At 40.5% G+C, this 20,547-nt stretch overlaps 1 protein-coding gene across 3 annotated transcripts in view; it reads left to right on the plus strand.

Moving 5' to 3' along the window:
- The window catches only part of LOC124552237 (guanine deaminase), a 144,150-nt gene that overhangs the window by 79,437 nt on the left and 44,166 nt on the right, over positions 1-20,547 (plus strand). For all 3 annotated transcript variants that reach the window (XM_047126518.1, XM_047126517.1, XM_047126519.1), the window contains exon 3: positions 17,059-17,295. In XM_047126518.1, coding sequence (XP_046982474.1) covers positions 17,059-17,295 — 237 coding nt within the window. The remainder of the gene's footprint in view (positions 1-17,058; positions 17,296-20,547) is intronic.

Below are 20,547 nucleotides of genomic sequence, written 5' to 3' on the forward strand. Positions count from 1 at the left end.
TATGGGGGGAAGGTATCAGTCAAGAAGATGTGTAAAAATCAAATTTTTTGGGCCAAATAGTTTTTGCGAAATCGAATGATAAAGTGTGTCAAAGCAGTCGAAACACCAGGTGTCTGCACAGGCGAGCAGTGCAATGATGAAAAAATCTTGCACATCGCGGAATGCGGGGAGCACGTCTCTGTAGCAGCGAAAGGGTTAATGTGGCCATGGTGGCTTTACTTTATAAACTGCGCACTCCCCCCTAAACGTAAGTTTGCGAACTACGGCGCTGCTTCTCTTGGTGCGTACAACTGGCAACGCGGCAATCTCCCGCGTCTGGGCGAGCATGTGCGGAACGCCAAGATAAAAGAATTGAACTATAACTGGGTGACAGACGGACGCTCGGCTCCGCAGTTGTGGCCGGCTCCGTCGCTCCGGCGCTGCTGCTTGACTGGGGTAAGTGGTCATGCCGGGTGGAGCAGTGCAGCGATGTGGAGGGAAGGGAGGGTGCTGGCAGGAGGCCTGGCGGGCAGTCCCCTTCTACCCGCTCCCCGCGCTCTTCTCGTCACACCTCCTTCCCACTCCAACTGACACAATGTCACACACCACTTGGGCTGCAGTGCTGGAACACTGTGGCATTGTGCGGGTGTGTGATTTTTTTTGTAATCAGTTAGTGTCGAGTAAGTTCATTGTCCAAAAGTGTGGCAACATTTTGAATCTCATTTGTTTATTCATTCAGTCGCCCATCGTATTCTGCCAATCCCACCGTGAAGGAGAAGCTCTGGGGATGTGGAACAACTCGAGGTACACGTTAATGTGAGACGAGGGCACTGCAGAAACTTTAAATTTGTGTACAGTATTCACAATCACTATCTACATCTACATCTGCATCTACATCCATACTCTGCAAGCCACCTGACGGTGTGTGATGGAGGGTACCTTGAGTACCTCTATCGGTTCTCCCTTCTATTCCAGTCTTGTATTGGTCGTGGAAAGAATGACTGTCGGTATGCCTCTGTGTGGGCTCTAATCTCTCTGATTTTATCCTCCTCATAGTGATCACAGCCCAAATGATAGCTTTACTGGCAGCAATTTATGTCTTAATGTCACAGACACTCATGTTAATTGATATCATGAGAACGATTGAGTGCTGCTCGCTGTAAAGGTGAGACATTGATTTGCAGACATGCGTGATGAAAAGACTGTAACTATAAGCTTCCAGTCAAAACCTTTACCAGAAAAGATAAATGTGCACACATTCGCAAAAATAAGTGCACCTTGCACATCTACATCCACATCTACAACTACATCCACACTCTGCAATCCACCGTGCAGTGCACGGCAAAGGGTCTGTTCCACTGTACCAGTTATTAGGGTTCTTCCCGTTCCGTTGATGCACGGAGTGTAGCAAGTATGATTATTTGAATGCCTCTGTCCGTACAGTAATTATTCTAATCTTATTCTCATGATTCCTATGTGAGGGATATGTAGGGGTTTGTAGTGTATTCCTGGAGTCATCATTTAAAGCCAGTTCTTGAAACTTTAACAGAATTTGTCGGGATAGCTTATGTCTATCTTCAAGAGTCTTCCAGCTCATGTCCTTCAGTAACTTCGTGACACTTTCCCACAGATCAAACAAATCTGTGTATATATTCAATATCCCCCATTAGTCCTGTTTCGTACAGGTACTGCATACTTGAGCAGTATTCTTGAAGTGATTGGATGGCTGATTTGTAAGCAATCTCCTTTGTAGGCTGACTGCACTTTCCAAGTACTCTACCAATAAACTGAAGTCTAAACCCTGCTTTACCCATGACAGCCTGTGTAATCATCTCATTTCATATCCCTCCAAAGTGTTACACCCCGGTATTTGTCAGAGTTAGCTGATTCCAACAGTGACTCGTTGAATCTGAGTGGATTGAAGTTTCTTGTCTACTGTGACAAATACACCACTTCCATTTACCGTCTGCCTATCTTTTTGATATACACTTAAATTTTTCCAAAAAATTTCAGTGCTATCAATTTCAGGTTTCAACGAGCTTTCTATACCTAGTATTAAGTGAGCTTCACTGCTTTTCATGAGCACTTCAAATCTGGCACTTTGTTGTGAATGTTTTGGTAGTTTACCATTAGGATTTTAATACTCTCACATGTGAGAGGTATTTCTTTTGATACTTCTGGGTTTCCTACAGGTGTCATTACCTGGACTCGCCTAATCTAAAAAGACCCTTGTGTGCACCCCACTCACAGTGAGCTACCTGAGTAGCAGCCTCTGACGTGTAGTACACACTGTACCCATTTAGGGGAACCCTACAGTTCTCAACCCAATGGGGCAGGTCCAGCAAGTGGCACCCTAGGTTGTCACAGAACTTTCAAAGTCTCCGGTTCAGTCGTTACACTTGAGTCAGAGCCAGAGGGCCGTGATAAGTTCTGGGGACAATGCTGCAAATAGTGAGCTTCTTGGAAACTCGTTGCTCTACATCTACATCTACATCCATACTCGGCAAGCCACCTGACGGTGTGTGGCGGAGGGTACCCTGAGTACCTCTATCGGTTCTCCCTTCGGTTCCAGTCTCGTATTGTTCGTGGAAAGAAGGATTGTCGGTATGCTTCTATGTGGGCTCTAATGTCTCTGATTTTATCCTCATGGTCTCTTCGCGAGATATATGTAGGAGGGAGCAATATACTGCCTGACTCTTCGGTGAAGGTATGTTCTCGAAACTTTAACAAAAGCCCGTACCGAGGTACTGAGCGTCTCTCCTGCAGAGTCTTCCACTGGAGTTTATCTATCATCTCCGTAACGCTTTCGCAATTACTAAATGATCCTGTAACGAAGCGTGCTGCTCTCCATTGGCTCTTCTTTATCTCTTCTATCAACCCTATCTGGTACACTTGATGCCGTCTAAATTGAATTGAGTGAATTAGTAAGAAAGCTGATACTTTGGTAATAACAACGCCCTTTCAGTTTTATTATAGAGCTGCAGTTTATCTGCTATTAGTTGCCTAATAACAATACGAATACAGTACTATTTTTTCGAAGAACTTCAGTCTTGCTTTAAGAAGGGTCCTAGGGCAGGGTAATTGTAGACCTATAGTGTTGACACGTCAATTTGTTGTAGAAATATGGAACATGTATTATGCTCATGTATTGTTATGTTTTTGGAGAACAAAAATTACCTCTGTAAGAATCAGTCTGGATTCTGCAAACAGAGATCTCGTGCAACTCAGCTCATTCTTTTCTTTCACGTACAAAACACTATTTTGACCATTTCTCAGGTATCGGTCATCAGACTGGGACCCTTACGAGGTAATTAATAGAAGAGATAGACAGGATCAAACAAAGAGTGCCACCCTTCACCGCAGGATCATTTAATCGCCGTGAGATGCTCGAAAAGTGCCGGTGGCAGACGCTATGAGAGAGGCATCGTGCGTCGCGGAGAAGTTCGTCGTTCAAATTCTGAGAGAGTACATCCTGAGGAGATTCAAATAACATACTTCCTCCCACACACTTCTTACAAAGTGACCACAGTGAGAAAATTCAAGAAATTGGAGTGAGTACAGCGTTTTATCGACAGTCATTCCTCCCGTGCGCTGTTCACAAATTAAACAGGGAAGGGGGATCAGTTAGTGGTACAAGAAGTACCCTCCACCACACTCCATAACGTGCCTTGCAGCATACAGAAGTACTGTAGTCAAGCTGTGGTTTCCCCCCTATAATGTTTATCCTCCACACTCGCCTCCATTGCCAAACTGGTAACTCCTTGCTACCTTAGATGTGTCCTGTCAAAAGATACCTACACTCTACGGTTGGGAAATGTATTTTAAAAAGTTATTAAATAGACTGAGTAGATTTTATTATGCATTTAATGTTCTCAGTACATTCCATGACAGTGAAATACTAAATTCTACACAGTCTGTACACATACACCCAATAACCACAAATTGTATTCTGTCTCGGGTGTCCCACGCAGAGAAATATTTACTGTGAAGAGGAGAATAATTAAGATAATGAGACAAGTGCCTCTTTCTTCCACCACTAAATATGTATATCCAGAGCTCAGATGAATGACATCATCGAGACCTATGGAACTGGATATACCAGCGTGTAGATAAGTACAAATTCACAAAGCCTCATAAGACAAAATTGTTATTTGAGATAAGGCAGTTTAAATACTTACTTTTTAATATGTTTGAATAACAACCTGATTCTGATATACAAGTATATTTTAATAATATGTGTACTACTATTAAGTAAATATATATAAAAAAGAAAGATGCTGTGACTTACCAAACAAGAAACCGCTGGTAGATAGACACAATAAAAAACACACAAACACACACACAAATTTCAAGCTTTCGCAACCCGAGGTTGCTTCATCAGGAAAGAGGGAAGGAGAGGGAAAGACGAAAGGCTGTGGGTTTTAAGGGAGAGGTTAAGGAGTCATTCCAATCCCGGGAGCGGAAAGACTTACCTTAGGGGGAAAAAAGGACAGGTATACACTCGCGCGCACACACACACATATTCATCCGCTATTAAGTAAGTCGTTTAGTAATACTATATACTTTTAACCCATGTTTCAAATGTGAAAAATTATATTTCTGATAAATATTTGTAGGCTCTTTTCACATAAATCAATGTTGGGGGTAATAACGAACAAACATTTCTTTCATCAAATATTACTTTAACCCTCAGAATATTTTAATACATAACAATAATATTATTCTTAATAATACCTATGACCAGGGAATTGTCAGAAAGCCACAAAAATTAAATAACAGAAAGAAAATTTGTGATGTATATATGCAGGATTTGAGGCCAGGATTTGAACCCGGGTTTCCTACTCATTATGCAGGTGTGCTAATCACTACACCATCCTGGCACAGTGCCTTTGTACAACTGGACGGACTACCCTAGCATGCCTCACTCCTCGAGCCAAATTCCCATTCAAGCCTCAGCCCATTTGGTATTCCTCCTAAACTTGAAAAGCATTGCAGAGGCTCTCCAACTGTACTAAATAGCACCTCAGCTTCGCTTCAGCCTGCACATGTACATCGTAGAGGTTTGACACTTGAAAGTGTCTTTAAAACCATCTAGTTTCATTTGAGAAAGTAAATGAATACCAAAATACAACTATGAAAATAAAATATCACTGTCTGTGCTCCATACATTATGATGGATAGTCTCTTTGGTATAGTTTCTAGTTACTAAAGGACGTGTTGTTTTTTTACCCCCTTCTTCTTCTTCCTATCCTGCATTTATGTCTATTTTCTAAATAACACCTGGTTGCTGGTGACTATCTTCAAGCATACTGTGTAAAAATGAATTATTTTCATCTCTGTGTACTTAAATAAATCTTTGACACCTTTTCTTTTTCTGGCTTCAGTCATTCAACACTGTTGTTGATAGAATGGGATTTTTACTCTGCAGTGGAGTGTGCTCTGATACGAAGCTTCCTGGCAGATTAAAACTGTGTGCCGGGACCTTTGTCTTTCGCAGGCAAGTGCTCTACCGGCACGACATGACCTGTCCTCACAGCTTCAATTCTGCCAGGAAGTTTCATATTGGCGCACACTCTGTTGCAGAGTGAAAAATCTCATTCTGGAAACATCCCCCAGGCTGCGGCACGGCCACGTCTTCGAAATATCCTTTCTTCCAGGAGTGCTAGTTCTGCGAGGCTCGCAGAATAGCTTCTTTGAAGTTCGGAGGGTAGGAGATGAGGTACTGGGAGAATTAAAGCAGTAAGGAAGGGTCGTGAATTGTAGTTGGGTAGCTCAGCTGGTAGAGCGCTTGCCCACGAAAAGCAGAGGTCCCGAGTTCGAGTCTCGGTCTGGCACACAGTTTTAATTGGCCAGGAAGTTTCAGCACTGTTGATAGTCTCAGATTTTTCAATACTCCTTTACCATATTATGTTTCCAATGTCTTAATGATGTTTATGGACCTTGGTAAGCCTAGTACTTGAACCATCTGCTTTGTACTTCAAATTTATGAATTTTCAATACCGCTCCTGCTACATTAAACTGGGTGAGAAGTACTGTGTGTGTGTGAGTGTGTCAAGAAAACTGTCCTGGCCTCCGGCTCTGAGATAATGAAACAAAACTGTGGTAGAATATTCTACAAGACCCCTGATCAATTTTAAACAATTTCCCAAAAAAGTGCCCATAGATCTATGGATCCTTCTTTCAGAAAATGCCTCAATTTAGCCACAGAACTAACATTAGTAGAGTCATTACATAAACAGTGAACACAGTCTGAAAATCTACTGTGGAAGTTGCTGGCTGATTCAACCCCTGTACTGATGTTCCTCCTGTGTCTCAACTGTTCTGTGATAGGAAAACATGTTTGCTATCTGCCTGCCATACATTCCATTGGCTTTGTACTTTTCTACACGCTGTGAGACACTCGGTTCAATAGATCTTGACTATGACTTCACTCAACAAAGTCTAGTTATAGCCAACATTGTTGTGCTTGATAATAGGTTATAGCTGAAATCGTGATAGTCTGATAATGGCTTATAGCTGAAACCATGATAGTAATATAAAATAAAGAACCTTGTTCAGTCAAAAGGTGGAAATATCATTCAAACTGAACGTTAATTCCTACTCAAATATTGCATTGGTTTCCTTTAATGCTTGCTCAATGTACAGACTGGATATCATTGGAGATAGGCAGCAACCTCATCTCATTCCCTTCTCATTGCTTCCCTTTAATGCCCATCGACTCTTGCAACTGCCATCGGGTTTTTGTACAAGTTGTCAATAGCCTTTTGCCCCCTGTAGTTTACTACTGCTACCTTAGGGATTTCTGAGAGTATTCCAGTCAGCATTGTCAAAACCTTTCTCTAAGTCTACATATGTCATAAATGTAGGTTTGCCTTTCTTTAACATATTTTGTAAGGTAAGTAAAAGAGCCAGTCTTGCCCCACACATTCCTACATTTCTCCCAACCCAAACTGATCTTCTGCGAGGATGGCTCCTACCAGTTTTCGTGTAAAGAATTCGCGTTAGCAGTTTGCAACTGTAACTTGTTATGCTGATATTAATGGATATTAATGTAGGTTGTGTCCATCCTTCACCTTTGTCACAACTTGAACTCTGCTGCAGACAGTTTCAGTGAGGTGTCTTAATGTCTACAGAGGAATGGCAGCCGATTCTTCCTGGATAGCTGAAAGCAGAGATGGTAATGATGTTTGATGCAGGGGTCTGGAGGAAAGTCGATGTTGTCACTCGTCCCAGAGGTGTTCCACTGTGTTCAGATCAGGACTGTAGTAGGCCAGTACATTTCAGAACTGTTACTGTCCACAAACCATTGCGTCACAGATAGTGGTTCCCGACACAGTACAGCACACTTGTGCAATCAGTCATTGTGCCCAAACTGTTTTCCTACAGTATGCAGAACTCAGTTCTGTAAAATGTTCTGCATGTAGCATTTTCATGAGTACAATAAGGGGGCCACATCATTACCACAAAAAACACCCCCATATCATTACACCCCTTACTCCGTACTCCGCTGTTGGCATTACCGATTAGTGTTGACTTCAGAAATATGTGGCTTATTGTTCTACCCAAGTCTCTGTCGTTCTATACGCGATTGTTGTGCTAATTGAACTGATAGCACCACTGTATCCAGTCATTTTGCTGGCTGGACCTACGGTAGCACTACGGAATTTACGAACGCTTTCTTCTGCTGATTTTACTGCTAACCTCCACAATGCTCGACGGTCCCTGTCCGTGAGCAGAAGATGTCTGCCCGGTCTCGGTCGTTCCTTCGCGTTTCCGCTTCACAGCCCCGTCGTCATTGTCTGACTTTGTCAGCTTTAGAAGGGTTAAAATGTCACTAATAGATCTGTTACCGAGCTCTCCTGACGGACCTGTTCTGCTCGTACTCAGACAACACAACTCTCCCCAACTCCATTTATACTCGTGGCTCGACCTTTTGTGACACTTAAATGCTGCATTCTGATTTACGTAGGGCTGTCTGGATGCTTTGTCAGATTGATCCTAAGACTTTTTTCTGTGGCTTTCTGCTTTGGCAGTGCTTTACGAATGTGAAAAGTTGAATTGTGCCACAGTTCTAAGAGTGTGTGTGATCACACAGTGTCTCTTCGATAACCAGTTGCTTTCAGTTGGCAAAAGAGGCAAGTTACAGGTAAATTTCAGCCATCGTGATTTAATTTCAGACACGTCACCAGTGGCTAGCTGGAGGTGTGGGTATAACTTTGTGAAGAACCATTTGTGTCCAAAGTAACATGCTTAAAAAATAGCTCTATGTTTTGGAATGGTAGTGCCTTCATTTATCAAAACAAAAGAAAAGGTTTAAGAAAACGGGACAATTCAGGGGTTATGTAACTAATTTACCTAGCAGCCCAATGCAAACAATACATTGCAGCACAAGACAAAAGGGAATGTCATGCCTGAAATGTCAGTTATTGATAAAGTTTAGGAACTTGAGAAATCTGAAATGGGGAGGGGAGGGGAGGGGGGTGGGGGGAGGGGACTAATTGGCAAACCTGGAAATGGAAGGTAAGAGTTAATCTAGAAGAGTATGGGGAAGCAAAATGAAGAAAAGATCAGTAAAAGAAGAAAAACATCTGTGTGAAACTTGGTAAACTCTGAAATCACAGAAAAGCCCTGAAATTCTGCTTCTGAAACAAAAACTGCCCTGTTTATCTTGGTGATCAGAAAATGACTTATTCCACCAAAAGACACAGCATAGTGATTGCTACACATGGTAATTTCATTTATTCATTCATATGTTGCATTCAATAAAGATGTCGCGTGGATGCGGAATCTGTCAAAAAACTTTTTCTGTTGAACTAGTCACCCACTGGTTTCATTTAATACTTTAGATTAAGCGTTTATGTAACTTTAAACGGAAGGTTAACATTTGTCTGTATGATGTCAGTCAAAGCTTGTGTAATACGAACATTATGGTTAAGTGGAATTTACATCTCCAGGTTGAAATATTCTCGTGAATTGTTGAAGGATTGACTTAGAAGGTATTCTTTCACTTTGTTTTTCAGTGTCTTCAATTTCCTGTATGATGTTTGTTGGTATCCTGTTATAAATAATGGAAGACACAAAGATAACAACAGGTATTATTGTTGAACAATATTATGAAAAGAATAGTTGCTACTCACCATATAGCAGAGATGCAGATAGGCACAACAAAAACAGTGTCAGGAAATGAGCTTTCAGCCAACAATTCCTTTGTCAGAGAGAGACCCTACACACACACACACACACACGCACACACACACACACACACACACGTGTGTATGTGAGTTACATTTGCTTGTCTGTGTGTGCATGGTGCATGTGTGCTTTGTTGTCCAAAAGCTCATTTTCTGGCACTCTCTTTGTGGTGCTTGTCTGTGACTCAGCATTTCCACGAATGGTGAATAGCAACTATCCTTTTTGAGTAGCAACTATCCTTTTCGTAATATTGGTCTATTATTGAGGTGTTTAGTGATTGATAAGGCTTGTTAACGAGACTAAAACTTTGCTAAGCATTAAGCATATTTCAGTTTGTGAAGAAATATACCTCTGTTCCTTGACTGATTATAAAGGTAACTCAGTTTAGCGGTGTGGCCACTACCAACTCAGCATGAGTTGGAAGTACTTTGGTTGAAATACAGGATTCACTATTTTTCAGTGGCTTAATGATTTTTGTTATTTCTTTAATGTTTGACTTGGCAGAACTGATGTCTGATGGTGGAATATGCAGTGCCTGTGAAAGTAAATCTAATGGTTCTCATTTTGATGATCCATGGTTTCTTGTAGTCTTTTCAGCTATTATTAGGAAGAATCTGTTGAATCTGGTGACCAATGATTTTAATTTAACATCATTTTTCTCACTTTTACTGTCACTTGGGCTCTTAATATCATTTGCCTTACGAAGCTTATTCATTTCGTGCCCAATAATGCTCCAAATTTTCTGTGGTTTATTCTTGGAGTTCTGAATTTATTTTGCATAGTGCATGGCTTTTGAACTTCTTCATGGCGCACTACAGATTTTTTTTAATATGACCTTTAGTGCCTCTGTAAGTGTCCTGCATTACATACAGCTCTCTTTTCCTGGTACAAAATGTCAGCTACCTGTTCTCTCTGTTTGCACTTGCAGGTGTCCCTTATTTGCAAAGAGAAACTGGACTCACAGGGTTGTAAAAATATTTGTAGCAAATAATGAAATTTTCTCACCTATTCTGGTAAACCAGTAAATTCTTTCTTGATAATGTTACTGAATCGACATTTATTATATTGTGCAATATTGTACTTCCCTTCCCTTCTAATCTAAACATGATTGTTGTGGTGCTTTATTGCTGCTATCTGACCATCATGGTCAAATAATTCATTTATTATATGGTTCACATTATTTCATGGGATGGCTCTTGTCTTCGTCCTCCTTTGTATTGGGAATGTTACACATCAGGCTTTCCATCAGTGTTCTAGGTAGTATGTTGTGGGTAGTGGAGTGTACTTTTGTACCCAGTGTTAGAGTTTTTGTGATTGTTCATAAGACAGACAGTAATGTGTTGTGTGGTTGAACTGTTGCCTACATGAAGAATAAGAGTGGACACCAGATATTATAGTTAATAAATACTTCTGTCCAGTACGTACTTTGTGTCTATGTGTGGAATTGCATCTGAATATTATTCCATGTGTCATTAATGATTGTAAGTATGCATTGTGATGCATTTTTAAAGCTTTCATCACCAAAATCAGACATTATACAGAGATCAGATACTGGTGAGCTCAAATATTTGAGAAGATATACAATTCGTGATTTCTAATTCAACTTCCAATCAATATAGACCTACAGGAATATTGAATATTCAGTTTTAGATATTTTCTTTCCTTGTGGTCTGTTGTTTTGGTGATAGTATAACCTTGTGTAGAATTTAACAAACTTTATCCTTCCTAGCTTAGGTGATAGGATGTCTGCCAAGAAACAATAAATAATTTCTCCAAATATTTCATTTTGTGTTCTTTTGTTGCACTCTCGGGAGTCTGATTATGATCCTTCAGCAGAGAGCTCTGTTTCTGCTTTACGAGTGTAAGACTGGAGGACAATCATACGTAGCAAGGACTACATTGCAACTTTTATATGTGGCCAGTGAGGACGGAGAACACAGACTGGCTACACGTCATGCCACTACTTTGTAACCGATACTCGTGACCTTGGTGTTCATATCACCTTCCTGCACCAGTACCTAAAAGCTTACTTGATTTATAGCGTGTAATGGGCCATCACCGTACAAGTTGTATCAATTTCTTCAGCTTTATGTATAATGCTATGTACACACAGAAACATATGTTCAATGTTGCACTATATTCCAGTCCACAGTAACAATGTACCAGACAGCAATGCAAGTAGTAATTTTTTGTGCTATTTGATATTTGTCAGTGATTGTATGGATTAGATTAAGTTACTGCTTTCTGATTCAACTTCCATTCAATATAGACCCACAGGAATGTTGAATATTCAGTTTTAGATATTTCCTTTCCTTGTGCTCTTTTGTTTTGGTGATAGTAATCATTTCATTTCCATAGGGCAGGGGCACTGCCGGATAACCTATTGTGTACAGTGCTTTTGTAAAGTTTCTCCACTAAACATTTTCAGTTGATTTGATAGTGATTTATCAAGTTTTTGTGATCTGACATATGGACTATTTTTGTCAATGATTGTGATTATTTGAAAATTCAATCTTTGCCTGGTATTGTGGCTATGTATTCGGATAGCAATTTTAGTTATTTCAATGTCTCAGGTTACTAACACGCAAATGCGTGTGCCTTCGCCAACACGCACATGCGCTCAGTGTATATACCTATTAGTGGACTTAAGTGTGAGGTATATCTCACCTTCACCTTTATGACAGCTTGAACCTTTCCAGAGACACTTTCAGTGAGGCGTCTGAATGTCTGTGGAGGAATGTATAATGTGCTGTGGATTTGCAAGCAGAAAAAAAGTCATATCTGCTTTTTTGATTTGAACTTCTTATGTAATTTAATCTTTGGCAAGTTTTTCAAAGTTTCTGGCTCAATTTATTGCCAAAATAAGTGAGTGTGTAAGCTGTCTCAATTGAAAGTCTCTCCAGACAGGACATGAGTACATTACATATTATAAATATGTAACATTTATTTTTTCAGGCTTTTAGTTCTCAAGGTTAATTAAATCTCTGAATAATAATTCTTTAATGAAAGGATCCCTGATAAATAATAACGAAGTATTAAGTATTTCAAATAATTAACATTTTTATTTGTGCGACTCGATACAAATACATTTTATCCGGACCGTATCGATCGAGAATGAGAGCAAAATGGGGATGTGAAAAGGTCCATTGCCGATTTTATTATTTTAATTAACCGGCAAGTAGAACTACGAGATGAATACCATTTGGATTTCACGCATAATATTTTCTCCATTTTTCTCCACGCTCACTGACAAAGTTCACAAATATCGTAAATCGGACTATAATATTGTGACGTGTTACAACTGGCAGCCCATTCTTCCTCGAGAGCTGAAACCGGAGAAGGTAGTAATGTTCAACGCAGGAGTCCAGAATGAAGTCACTGTCTCACTCATCCTGGAGGTGTTCCGTTTGGTTCAGGTTGGGAGAGCTTCTGTAAAGTTTGGAAGGTAGGAGACGAGGTACTGGCAGAAGTAAAGCTGTGAGTACCGGGCGTGAGTCGTGCTTCGGTAGCTCAGACGGTAGAGCACTTGCCCGCAAAAGGCAAAGGTCCTGAGTTCGAGTCTTGGTCGGGCACACAGTTTTAATCTGCCAGGAAGTTTCATATCAGCGCGCACTCCGCTGCAGAGTGAAAATCTCATTCTATATTGTTCTTATTCCTAGTGTCAATACTGTGTACTAAGCAGTTAGGTGGAAAGAGAGATGTATTATTTACAACAAACTTCATTAAGGAATAAATATACTGAGAAGCTGTGGTTAATGTGCCCAATTATTTGAATAGGTTTCGACATGATGTTCTTGGATTTACACTACTCATTATTCTTATTATACGCTTCTGTACTCTAAAAAATTTTTCTCTGTTTGTGGAGTTACCCCAAAATATGCCAGTTTTTTATATTTATATCTCCTATGTCTGACATCATTCGCATTGCAAACACAGGCTTGTTTAGGCGCTTTAGCAGTTTGTTAGTATGTTGCTCCCAACTGAATTTATTATCAAGTTGTAATCCCAAGAATTTTACACTCTCGACTTCTCCTATTTCCATGTCATCATATTTTATACACACACCAGAAGGAAATCTCTTGTAAGTTCTGAAAAGCATATAGTGGGTCTTTTCAAAGTTTGGTGACAGTGAATTGGGTATGAACCACTTATTAATGTCAGTAAAAATTTGATTAGCTGCCCTTTCTAAATTTATATTTGATTTAGTATTTATTGCAATGTTGGTTTGTTTGTTTGTGTGTGTGTGTGTGTGTGTGTGTGTGTGTGTGTGTGTGTGTGTGTGGTGTGTAATTTGAATAAGGATTACTCTATGAGATAGCAAGTTTTCTATTTGTGTGTGCATTTCAACAACTCAATGCTTTTGCTTTTCGGTGAATGTTTTAATTTGTGCAGTCAAATGCTCTGGGCAGGTCATAGAAAATACTAGCCAGTGCTTTTTGTTATTTAATGCTAGTAAAATTTGGTGACAGAATGTGTTAAAAGCATTCTCAGATGAGCATATTTTCTGAAATGCAAACAGGAATTTACTGAGGATATTATTGTTGCTCAAAAATACACCATCTTTTCAAAAATTTTGGAAAAAATGGCAGTAGTGGAACAGGTTGGTGGCATCTTCTTATACAGGTGTCTACAATGGCACGAGGGTCGACAAATATCTTTGCGTACTCTGCTATCTCAAACAAACGTTTCTATCATCTGCCCGAATTTCTCTTTCAAATTTGTGTTTTCCATTCCATAGGGGTAAACAGATGCACAATTTTGTTGGCATTGCTTTTGGTCTTCACTGCCAAGAATGACGTATTGCAGCTTTCCACTCTAGTCCACCCTGTGCAAGCCTCTTCACCTCTGTATAACTGCTGCAATTGACATCTGTTTGATCCTGCTTACCGTATCGGTGCCTCGGTCTCCCTCTACAATGCTTATCCTCCACACTTCCTTCCATTACCAAATTGATTGTTTTATAAGCTTTCAAGCTGAGTCGTATCGACCGAAGGTGCTTTTAACTCTATTCATAATTTTATACGTCTAAAAACTGTGTAAAATAACTTATACTTAAAAATGGCCTTTAAACTGTCAACCATTCTTATACTGCCTTATATTCTGATAGTTACTTTTTGTAGTCGACAGGTTTCATTTTTATCACTTCAGTATATCTAAATTTTTATACTGTAGTTCATCTGAGTATTGCAGTGCGACTATAAAATAGCAGATTTACTGCTGTAAAACATTTTATTTCAAAACCGTACGTATTTGTCACCCTCAATATACTCCCCTCTTCTATGTCAATTATGCTCTGTCAGAAATTTTCAGTGATGGAAACAGTGCTAGAAGTCTTCCTCTGTTAGCTCTTTGCCGATGCTGGCCACTTTTCTGAAATATTGTTCCTTTTAAAGCAGATTTAACCTCGGGGAATAGATAAGTTACACGAAACTAGGTCAGGTGAATAAGGTTGTGGGTCTCGAAACTGGGATTCCGTACTTCACTATAAACCTCTTAACAGACAATGCGGTATGGTGTTGCCTCGATGATTTGTTCTCCCACAATTCAGATACTTGTTTTCTTTTTTTCTCATGGAATTGGCAACCTCAAGGTACTAATGTTGAGTAATAGTTTAACATCCACGAACCCAGTGAAGATACACAATTCCACAAATATCGAACAAAAAAAAAATCCTCATCGTTTTGAATCTCGATTTGTTCATTTGAGCTTTTGTTGCTCCCGGTGATGTTGGGCCCTTCCATTGCACAGATTGGCACTTAGTTTCTGGATCAAAAGTGAAAAACAAAGCTTTGTCTCATTATCACTCTTCCTGAGAAATTGGGATAATTTTCAGTTATATTCAAAGTGTCAGTACCAACATTTTCACAAGCTTCTTTTTGTTTGATTGTGAGAACTTTCAGCACCAGCTTCACACACTCTTTTCTCATGTTAAATTGGTTATGCAAAATTCTTAGTTGCAGCAATTGACTGAATACTCAACTGATGGTCAGTTCGAATTAGATTACCTACTTTTTCAATATTTCTGTCTGTTTTTGATGTTAAAGGATGTCCCAGGCACAAAATATCTTCAATGTATTCTCGGCCATGAAGTGCTTGAACCACTCAAAAACTAAGGTACAGAATAAATAGCTTTCACCGTACACTTCTTCTAGTAGAAAATAGGTTTCAGTAGTAATTTTGCCAAGTTTCATGTGAAACTTCGCGACAGTTCGTTGCTCTGTTGTTTGTTACACTTACCATTTTTCTGCCAAAACAAAATAGCTGCTCTTACACAAATGAAGGTCACGGCAACACTGATTTGTATACTGACACCAGAGATGCCGCATTCAACTGCGAAGGCTCCTCTCTTCACAGCTATCGGTCATTCACCTTTGGCACGTGCGAACTTAGTCTGTAATGTCATCAGTCCTGTTATTTTATAGGCACACCTTGTAAAATAGGAAAAGCAGAAAATTTGCTTTAACTTGTAGTATATTTCCTCTGAGCCTGAGTAGCTGTCATTAGTATGTTATTTATGATAGCAAGGTGTCTTTCCACTCTCAATAGTTCACTCCTGTGAGCTACAAGTATTTTTTAAGCTACTTCCATATTTGGTTCTCATGAGCAGTTGGATTTGTCTCTCATGTTTGCAGTAACTGAGGTCACATACGCACGCTCGTGCTATGGCGCACAACTCGGAAGTAGTTTATTTGAATATCAGTGGTGAAATAAATTTCCACTTCTGCCATTTGTCCGTCGTGGGAGCTGGGGCGTCGGTGTCCAGTTCCCGATCGCCAGACACTCTGACACTGTCTTGGGTTAAGCTGCAAACCGCTCAACAGTGTCTCACAAAGTGATGGCACACGGTACTACTGACAGTAGTCCACCTGTGGGTGCAGACTGTAGGTTTTGCGGCCCACTCGGACCTGTTTCAGAGCAGTATGCTGTATGTCAGCACCAGGTTTCACCATCTCTTTCCTGTTTTCTCATCATCAGTAAAACAACTGTGTCTGACATTCTACACTCTCTACTATCTTTCATTGTGTCAAGAAGTAATAAATATCCTCCCCACCGCTCCCGCAGTGCTGTTCCACCACCCACTCGACCTCCGCAGCACCCCCGTCCGTCCCTACTCCACCCCTGCTCCCAACTCCTGGCTTTGTGGCTGGTATCCCCATAACAGACCTAGATGTGAGACGTGTCCCATACGTCCTCCCTCCACCACCTACTGCAGTCCCATCACGAGCACCTGCTACCCCACCAAAGCAGGGCCACCTGTGAAAGCCACTGTGCAGCATTCTGTGTGGCCACGGCAACTGACGAGCCATCCGCTCTGCACGAACAGCTACCGCCAAGCTGTGGCAGAGAGACAGCCGGACAGCAGATGTCATCTCTGCCCAACCTCTTTGCATTTACATATGTCTGCCTGTGTCTGTATATGTGCGGGTGGATATGTGTGTGTGTGCGAGTGTATACCTGTCCTTTTTTCCCCCTAAGGTAAGTCTTTCCACTCCCGGGATTGGAATGACTCCTCACCCTCTCCCTTAAAACCCATTCATTTGTCTTTCCCTCTCCTTCCCTCTTTCCTGATGAAGCAACCTTGGGCTGCGAAAGCTTGAAATTTATATATGTTTCACAATAACATCATGCTCAATACATTTTATTTGACTTACAAATGCCTGCTTTTTCCCCCTCCCAATTGATGAATATGATGTGAATTTAGTAGAATGTTTAGTCAAATAGTGTCCCTTACAAATGGCTATGAGGAGCGGACCTACAGTGTAAAGCCTGGAACTGCTTGTCTATTGCTATGAAAGCTTCTGTGACATTCTCACTGACCAGCTTTTGCTTGTAAATGATGATAATGGCAGTCCTTTTGTAAGGAATATCACAATCTTTTGCTTACAGATTGTGTCTGTGGGTTCCGGAGGTGATGCGCCTGAAGGGGTTACCACAGTGCGTCTAACGTCAAACCAGTTCCTGATGCCCGGCCTCATCGACTCGCACATCCACGCACCACAGTACCCGAACATGGGCCTCGGCTACGACAAGACTCTACTAGATTGGCTCGACACATATACCTACCCTATGGAGACCAAGTACAGTGATGTCGAGTTTGCACAAACTGTTTACAGAAAAATTGTGGTAAGTTATTACAGTTTCCTGTTAAGCATATATGCAACAGATACAGTCTAAGTCATCAGAATTTATTTCGTGTATTTACTTATTGTGTGGCACTGAAAAGGCAGTAAAGGACACCAGAGAGGAATTTGGAAACAGAATTAAAGTTCAGATAGAACAAATGAAAGCTTTGAGGTTGACTGATGACATTGTAATTCTGTCAGAGCCAGTAAAGTACTTGGAAGAGCCTGAATGGAATGAATAGTGTCCTGAAAATAGGTCATGAGATGAACATCATCTAACATAAACTAAGGATAATAGAGTGTAGTAAAATTAAATAAGTTGATGCTGAAGGAATTGGATTGAGAAATATTGCACTAAAAGTAGTAGATGTGCTTTGCTATTTAGGCAGTAAAATAATTTGTGACAGTTGATGTAAAGAGGATATTAAATGTAGACTGGCAGTAGCAAAGAAGAATAAGAAGAAGAAGAAGAAAAATTTCTGAAGAAGAGGAATTTGCTAACATCTGATATAAATTTAAGTTTTAGGAAGTCTTTCCTGAAGATATTTGTCTAGAGCATAGCCTTGTATGGATGTGAAACGTGGACAATATGCAGTTCAGATGTGAAGAGAATAGCGGCTTTTGAAATGAAGTGCTACAGAAGGATGCTCAAGATTAGGTCGGTAAATGACATAGCTAATGAGAAGGTACTGAATAGAATTTTGGATAAAAGAAATTTATAGCAGAGTTTGTAGTGGATGCCTTTCTAAATAAAAAGTAAAAATAAAAAAATGGTGAGTGAATCCTAAGCACTCAAGTTTAGTAAAAATTCAAGTTGTTATACTTCATCTCAGGTGAACCACCACTATAACAGGCATAAAATAAAAATCCCCAGGAAGGTTTAAGTTATCCGCATAAGGATCATAACTGGGCCCCTAGAATACGAATCTGACTACTTTTAGTAATGTTCCACTACTTCTAGTGATGTTCCTCTACTTTGTGTTCTAACAACCACCAAAGAGTACTAAATGACAAATCAACAAAGCAAACAGCAGATTATTGTCAGGTTCACCCACAAAAAAAAAAAAAAAAAAACAAAAAAACTGCACACTGCCATAAATTTCAACTAAAATATTTTCATTTTAGTTCACTTTGTAAAGGAAATGACAGACTGCTGAGACCAAAACAGAATAAATATTCTTGAAATAATTTTACAGAAAATGGTCCTCATAGTAGTAACTTTTGAACAGTTGTTAAACATAAAACAACTGCTATAGATCTGGTGCAAATATACAGTGGTTACTCTGCAATGGATACAAAGTAATGACTGACGAAAAAATGTCATTGCTTTGTTGTTTCTCCTGTGTGGATTCCAGTCCTTTGGATATTGCACTTCACAGAACTCCAAACCAGATGGTGCTCAGGTGTCCTTTACCATTCACGTGAAACAAATTATCCCAAAAGTCATTAATAAAAGAATTTTTCCTCACTTGTTGCCCTTGTTTGGAATTAATATTTTCATAACATCACATCTGAAATTAATATTTCAGTGGGGAATAAAAAAATGAGTATAATTGACCCTTACAAACTTGACTAAAAGAAAGGACCAGTTGGGAGGACACATCCTGAGAAATCGAGACATCAAAGAATAGTCAGTATGGTAATGGTGTGAGGTGATTTGGGAGAGGGGGGGGGCACTGTAAGCAGGTCATTTGCAATAACTGTTCAGAGATGAAGAGACTTTGTGCAGGATTGACTACCACAGAGAGCTGCATAGAACTGGTCTTTCACGCTGAAGGCCGTAATACTGAGAGTGGCAAACTTAGTCACGTGAGCTTAAAATCACAAATCCTAGAAAAATATTTTATACTACCTGTACCCAGCCACAATTTGCTGTGGTTCAGTGTGGTTAGATGGAAAAGAAAGAAAAGAGAAAGCATGCATTTGTAACATGTATGGCAATTGGATATACAAGGTCTGTCTAAAAAGTATCCGACCTTTGATTTCCCTGCGCAAAATAGACGATAGTGCAGCACCACTGTACACAGTAAAGGAAGAGACACCTTTATGTGCACGCGTGAATTTTGTCCCCGGCTTCCAGCGCGTCAGTCGCTGTGTGTCGATCGCCGAGTGAGGTGCTACTCAACCTGTTCATCGGATTACTGGTTTTCTCAAGATGACTGAATGTGTTGAGGAAAGATATTGCATCAATTTTTTTCAAAAGCTTGGTGATTCTCAATGCGAAACAATTTGTAAGATTCAGCAGGTGTTTGGAGAAGATGCGAAGGGTGTAACACAAACTAAGGAGTGGTTCAACCTATTCATAAATGCTCGCACATCAGCATAGAGTGACTAGCGTTCTGGCAGGCCCCAAACAGCTCGGAGTGCAGCTGTTGTTGAGAGGGTGCAAAATTTGGTGATGGCAGATAGTCTGACCATGTGCGAGATTGCCCTGACTGTGTGCGAGATTGCCCAAGAGGTTGGAGTGAGTAAAGGTTCTGCACATGCAATTTTGCGTTATGATTTGACCGTGCACTGAGTGGCTACGAAATTCGTGCCAAAGTTGTTGTTGCCAGAACAAAAGGACCTCCATTTTGATGTTGCACAGGACCTTCTGGACACCACCAACACTGATCCTGGGTTTCTGAACAACATAACTGCAGATGAGTTGTGGGTGAATGGGTACGAACCAGAAACAAAAGGACAGCCGTCGCGATGGAAGCATCCCGAGTCTCCGAGGCCGAAGAAAGTGCGGCAGGTGCGAAGCAAAATCGTGGTGATGCAGACTATCTTCTTTAATGTCCGTGGAATTGTGCATCACGAATATGTACCAGAAGGACAAACAGTGACGGAGGAGTGCCACCGAGATGTTCTCCAGCAACTCAGTGACGCAGTTTGGCGCAAAAGGCCAGACGTGTGGATGGCGAAAAAGTGGCAACTGCATCACGACAATGCCCCCGCACATTCATCCCATTTGATCCAAAGTTCTTTGCCAAACACAGAATTACAGCCGTTCACCAACCTCCTTACTCTCCAGACGTGGCTCCTTGTGACTTCTGGTTGTTTCCAAAAATGAAGACACCACTGAAAGGATCCCATTTTGAGAGTAGAGAAGAGATAATGTGGAGCACGACGGAACTGAACATGGTTCCAAAAGAAGACTTATAGAGGTGTTTCCTGTAGTGGAGGGACCAGTGGGCTAAGTGAGTGCAAGCACAAGGGGCCTACTTTGAAGGGGATTACAGTCCCGACCTCGTCAGGTATTCAAAATATT

This window comes from Schistocerca americana, chromosome 10 (genome assembly GCF_021461395.2).
Source record: "Schistocerca americana isolate TAMUIC-IGC-003095 chromosome 10, iqSchAmer2.1, whole genome shotgun sequence".
NCBI lineage: Eukaryota > Metazoa > Arthropoda > Insecta > Orthoptera > Acrididae > Schistocerca > Schistocerca americana.